The following is a 6073-nucleotide window of genomic DNA, read 5'->3' on the forward strand; positions in this document are numbered from 1 at the left end:
AAACTTAATCCAATTTATTGGTCCACTTCCCAAAAGAAAACTGGTTTTACAAGGGATTCTGTCTCAGTATTGACCTTTTTGACTGTGATCCTGCCTCCAGAACCATCCAATTTACATTTGAAAGACAGAAGAAAACATAATTCCACCCTAGACATGCCCACAAATGTTTTTTTGTAGATCTGTAGGCCTATAGTGGGCAGGGTTTCATCACACCTACAATTGCTTTCAATAGATACAAATATGTAAGCTCTTTGCACATTTAACAAAAGCCCTTCATAGCATCACATCAGATCCCAGGTTGGAGTTGTGTTGACAGTAGTCATGGCAGCATCTGCGCAGGAGATGGCACCCTGGCAGGTGTACCTTGCCAGTGGCGCTAACCGGCTCTCCCATGACCACAGAGGGGGACGCTGGAACAGCGTTTGCAGTGGTGCGGGAGGATATGGAACCCGCATCTCAATGGAATATGCATCAAGTGTCCCTGTGAGCGTCACCAATGTCTCAAACTCCCTGTGCCTCAATGAGAGGGAGAATATGCAAGATCTTAACGATCGCTTCGCCTCCTACCTGGAAAAGGTAAATGAGATACCTTTTCACTTAATATTTGTTTCAAACGCCTCAGGTGAAATAATTTCCTTTAACAAATTTAACAAATGTAGGGTTTTCTTTTTTGTGATGTTAGGAGAAAGTTAGCTGCATATTCGTTGAGGAATTAACTGAAATCGAAGGAAGATATTCTGGTCAGATACGACGGCCACCCACTGCTTTTAAGTACACTCAGCCTTTTAATTTAAGTACACTCGGCCGTCAGTTGCTCTGGTGTGATTCCCCTCTTAGTGGCTAAAACAGTGAGAAGCCTACCTAGGATGTGTGTTGTATGAATGTGTGAGGCTCTATGTTGATGTCTGTGTGGCTCAGGTACACCAACTAGAGGCAGCCAATGCTCAGCTTGAGCTACAGATCAAGGAACATCTGGAGAGAAGCTCCCTTGGTGACCGTAAAGACATGGGTGGACACTTGGGGATGATCGATAACCTTCGGAACCAGGTAGGTCTACATGGGGACCTATCAATGAACACCTTCCCAAGTTCACATTCTCCTCTTAAGCATCATCTTGTGACCAGACTCATTCTCCTGTTCCTTTGTGACCTGTAACCTCTGATTTAGAAAATACTTGCCAGATATAGAATTGTATCCTTTCAAACAAACAGTAACAGGGAAGAAGGGAAAGCAAATAAGCGAAGGAAGGAATCCACTGGGCACAAACGTCAATTCAACATCTATTCCACATTGGTTCAATGTAATTTCATTGAAATGACGCTGAAACAACATTGATTCAGGCAGTGTGTGCCCAGTGGGAAGGAAGGTGTAACAGAGTTGTGGGATACAGCCAACATCTCATGGGGGAAACATTTTAAAAGGCTAAGGTCTTGGCACAGTCCTTTTATGTCAGGTTTTGACTTGAGTCCATGTGCATGTGCTCTTAAAATAAAATGTTAGATGACTCATTTCATTGGAACAGTTTAACTGCATCACTGACTTGCAATGACAAAGACTGATAGTAAACATGCTAATGAAATATATTATCTTCTGCCTATCTGTGTTTCTCCTATAGATTTCTGAATGGTACACAACCCATGCCCAACTCAGGCTGCAGGTCGCCAATGCTCAACTGGAAGTCTATGGCTATAAATACAAGTTAGTTTGTTTATAGTGTATATGTGTGGAACCACTGTGTCCTGTGGGTTCACCGAGAATGATTACGCAAACAAGGGCATGAACTTTGGTCACAAATAAATTGCATTATTTTCCTTGCTCATGTGATCTTTGAAAGGTCACACGTGTATGGGGAAGAATGAAATTCACACACACACACACACACACACACACACACACACACACACACACACACACACACACACACACACACACACACACACACTCTAAAGTTAATCTTATGTCTGGTATAGGTGTGAACAGGAGGAAAGGCGTCTCTTGGCAGCGGAGGCAGAGCTGAGCCACCTGCAGAGTATTCAGCATGAGTTCATCGATAGGGAAGGAGATCTGCACATCCAACTGGATGGAAACCTGGAGGAAATGGACCTCCTCAAGAGCAACCATGAGGAGGTGGGGTCTTTATACTGTTACTGTTTCAATGACATTTTTTATATTGTATGGTTCCATAGGTTTAGTACCATTACGGCACATACTGTTTGCATTGACTTTCTATTGTCAATGTTGTTTCAGAGCTTTTGGAAACAACAATGACATCCACGTTTGTATTTCCTGTGTCTGTATAGGAAGTGCAGGGAGTGATGGCCCAGATGTCTGGGTTGGTTAATGTGGAGATGGACTGTGCTCACTCAGTGGACCTGAATGAGAGTCTCAGTCGCCTAAGGGAGCAGTGTGGGGCGATGGTCCTGAAGAACAAAACAGAGGCTGAGAGCTGGTTTCGGAGCAAGGTGGGCCACTGTCAACACAAACACTGAGTCCTGAAGATGTTATAGATACAGAATTTATGATAAGATATTCTCCACGTTTGTTTTGACCCTTCAGGTGGACAGTATGAAGACCCAGGTGACCGTCTGTTCCGATGGGTCCGAGGTTAGGCAGACAGAGATAGATGACCTAAAGAGAAAAGTCCAGGACCTAACTCTGGAGTTGCAGCTATTGGAGACCCAGGTAACATATACCCAAAAAATGTACACAATGAAGTTTGCAGTCTTTTTTGTTGCACTGAAACTCTGGAGACAGAATCAGAGAGTTACAGGTTTAAAATGGCTGCTCTTTCACTTTACTCACTCGCTTACAGAATCTGTCAATGGAGAGGGACGAGATGGAAGTGAACGAGCGATACAGTATTCACCTCAGTCGGCTTCAGAAGCACTTAGACAGCCTGGAGGTGGAGCTGCTGCAGCTATGTACAGCCACAGAGCAGCAGGCTGTCCAGTACCTGATGCTACTGGACATCAAGACCAGGCTGGAGAGGGAGATTGCTGAGTACAGGAGACTGCTGGATGGAGGGGGAGCCAGGTAAGGCCAAGAAAAGGGTTGTCACTAGTGATTATCCAAGAAAAGGGAGCAACGGGTGTTTTGACAGAAGCTAAATTCATGTCTGAGGTCTGACAGATATTTATGTCTTCAGCAGGAAATCAAGCCCCAACGCCATGGCTAGTGTCACGTCTCACTGTGCAATGAGCAATGGAACTGCCTTCCAACACGTCTTCATGCCAATTCAGAGTTCCTCCATTAGTGTACCAACAGCAAGTGTACCAATAATTTGTGTACCAAGAGCAAGCGTGTCAAGTATTAGTGAGACCTCAAGAGAGACCTCAAGCAATTTAGAAAACGGAGGACAAGTGGTAGGTGCAGCCATTGGGGAGCAGGTTACCCGTGTGCAGAAAGTGTTTCTGTATAATGCCTCCGATAAAACAGTGCAGAGTGTACAAACTTCCAATCAGGTTAGCACTGTAAAAGAAGTCCAAAGCAAGTGTTTAGAAAGTGGGCATCGGGTTGGATATTCAGAGAGCAGCGCTAACACCAGCTTTGCACAACATGGATCTAGCACTAACACCAGCTCTGCACAACATGCATCTAGCGCTAACACCAGCTCTGCACAACATGGAACTAGCTCGAACACCAGCTCTGCACAACATGGAGCTAGCACTAACACTAGCTCTGCACAACATGGAGCTAGCGCTAACACCAGCTCTGCACAACATGGAGCTAGTGCTAAAACCAGCTCTGCACAACATGGAGCTAGCGCTAACACCAGCTCTGCACAACATGGAGCTAGTGCTAAAACCAGCTCTGCACAACATGGAGCTAGCGCTGACACCAGCTCTGCACAACATGGAGCTAGCGCTAACACCAGCTCTGCACAACATGGAGCTAGCGCTAACACCAGCTCTGCACAACATGGAGCTCACGTTGTGAGTAGCGTTGAGAATAAAACCACCACTGTCAGTAGAGTCAATGACAGACCACTTGATAATATCAGTGTGATTATCTCAACAGCTCAGATTAGCGAAGATGCATCTCAGATTAAAGACACAGAAGTTGTTCAGATCACTAGTAGTGATGTTGATGTTACCAATGTTAACTGTGGAGGACAGACTGCTAGCAAGGTGAATGAAGAAGAGATAAGCATTGCCGATGACACAGTACAAGTTAGCAGTGAGGAGGCCGTAGTGGTGGTTGGTGTCAGTGATGTAAAAAGCACAGGTCAGATAAAATGTAGGGAAACTGAGGTCCAGGAGAGAAGTGTGGAAAGTGAGACTAACATTGGCAGTGAAAATCAGATTGTTAGTACTGTGCATGATGCTCGAATGATCTCCGCAGAGGAAGAAAACCAATTCAGAAGTGAGGAGACTCAGATTGACAGCATGGAGGTTAGGAGTCAGATGAATAGCTGTCAAATTGAAACTCAGATCAGTGGAGTTCTGAGTGTTTCGGAAAGTGTTGCTCAGATAACCCGTGTAGGAAATGGCAGTCAGATCAGCTGTGTTGAAACTGGAGCACAGCTCTGCTCCTTGGAGATAAACATCACAGAAAATGAGGTTCAGCCAAGCAGTCAGCCAACAGAAGTAAATATCACCCAATCGGAAGACAGATTTGAGATGATAAATGCTGAACATGGAGAGCATGTTATTATGGAGGAAACTATCATTGAGGAGACAAGCTGTATATCCAGAAAGAGTGACACTGTGGAGAGCAGCAGGGTTGAAAGCGTAGGACCGGTTGATGAGCTGGAAGTCACAGCTGTAGTTGGTGATGCAGACGACGAAGGTCAAACAAACTGTGAGGAGAGTAGAGGTCAGATAAACATTGCTCGGGGTGGTGACCTGACGAGCACAATCATAACAGCAAGTGTGGTTGAAATGACGAGTGCTGATGAGGCTGATGACCTGACAAGAAGTGTGGTTGAGATGATCAGCACAGAAATATCAATGGCATCCAGCCCTGTGGAATTTGAGGTTCCAATTGTCCACAGGGAGTACAGAGCTCAAACCCCCTTGATGGAGAGTGAAGGTATGATTAGCAGAGATGTTCAAATGATTGACCACGTCTCTACAGGTGACATAAGCACTGTGGAAACTGTAGTAGTCTCGTTCCCATCCGTGTCTCAGACAACTGACAGCGATAATGCTAACAGCATGGGATGCGAGGCTAAGGAAACTGTGATCCAGGTGAAGAAAGTGGAAGGTCCAGTTCCAATCAGCAGTGCAGAACATCGGGGTCTGATCACCAATGTTGTACAGATTAGCAGCGCTGCAAGTGACAATACGATCAGCAGTGCCACAGGTGTAGCGGTAAAAGTGCCAGCTAGCACAGTGGCAAGTGCAGTGGAGATCATCAGTGATATGAGAAGTGGAAGTATGATAAGTACTGGAGGTATGACTAGTGTAGGCAGTGGTGGTTTGATCAGCAGGACAGAAAGTGGCTATATGATGAATAATGTGGTAAGTGGACAGATGATATCTAGTGCAGGAAGTAGACACATGGTAACTAGTGCAGGAAGTGGACACATGATAACTAGTGCAGGAAGTGGACACATGGTAACTAGTGCAGGAAATGGACACATGATAACTAGTGCAGGAAGTGGACACATGGTAACTAGTGCAGGAAGTGGACAGATGATAACTAGTGCAGGAAGTGGACAGATGATAACTAGTGCAGGAAGTGGACAGATGATAACTAGTGCAGGAAGTAGACACATGATAACTAGTGCAGGAAGTGGACACATGTTAACTAGTGCAGGAAGTGGACACATGATAACTAGTGCAGGAAGTGGACACATGTTAACTAGTGCAAGTAGTGGAGGAAGTGGAGAATGGTTGGTTTATGGTGGAGGTACAGGCAGACTCAGTGGTCCAGGTAGTGGAGGCAGACTCAGTGGTCCAGGTAGTGGAGGCAGACTCAGTGGTCCAGGTAGTGGAGGCAGACTCAGTGGTCCAGGTAGTGGAGGCAGACTCAGTGGTCCAGGTAGTGGAGGCAGACTCAGTGGTCCAGGTAGTGGAGGCAGACTCAGTGGTCCAGGTAGTGGAGGCAGACTCAGTGGTCCAGGTAGTGG

At 45.7% G+C, this 6073-nt stretch overlaps 1 protein-coding gene across 1 annotated transcript; it reads left to right on the top strand.

Annotated features, from left to right (window-relative positions):
- The first annotated feature begins 241 nt into the window (after positions 1-241).
- On the top strand, positions 242-3802 carry LOC115110862 (keratin, type I cytoskeletal 19-like). Its single transcript, XM_065011055.1, has 9 exons — positions 242-576; positions 919-1047; positions 1616-1698; positions 1971-2127; positions 2301-2462; positions 2557-2682; positions 2813-3033; positions 3149-3746; positions 3797-3802. Exons 1-9 carry the CDS (start codon positions 322-324, stop codon positions 3800-3802), a joined length of 1737 nt encoding a protein of 578 aa, XP_064867127.1. The 5' UTR covers positions 242-321.
- The last annotated feature ends 2271 nt before the right edge of the window (positions 3803-6073 follow it).

Source organism: Oncorhynchus nerka, linkage group LG26, assembly GCF_034236695.1.
Source record: "Oncorhynchus nerka isolate Pitt River linkage group LG26, Oner_Uvic_2.0, whole genome shotgun sequence".
NCBI lineage: Eukaryota > Metazoa > Chordata > Actinopteri > Salmoniformes > Salmonidae > Oncorhynchus > Oncorhynchus nerka.

Bases quoted from the DNA above. Each gene is read 5' to 3' on its own strand.
- LOC115110862 (XM_065011055.1), top strand. From the start codon at position 322: ATGGCAGCATCTGCGCAGGAGATGGCACCCTGGCAGGTGTACCTTGCC. The intron at 2,683-2,812 runs GTAACATATACC...ACTCGCTTACAG, and splicing joins TGCAGCTATTGGAGACCCAG to AATCTGTCAATGGAGAGGGA. The intron at 3,034-3,148 runs GTAAGGCCAAGA...TGTCTTCAGCAG, and splicing joins CTGGATGGAGGGGGAGCCAG to GAAATCAAGCCCCAACGCCA.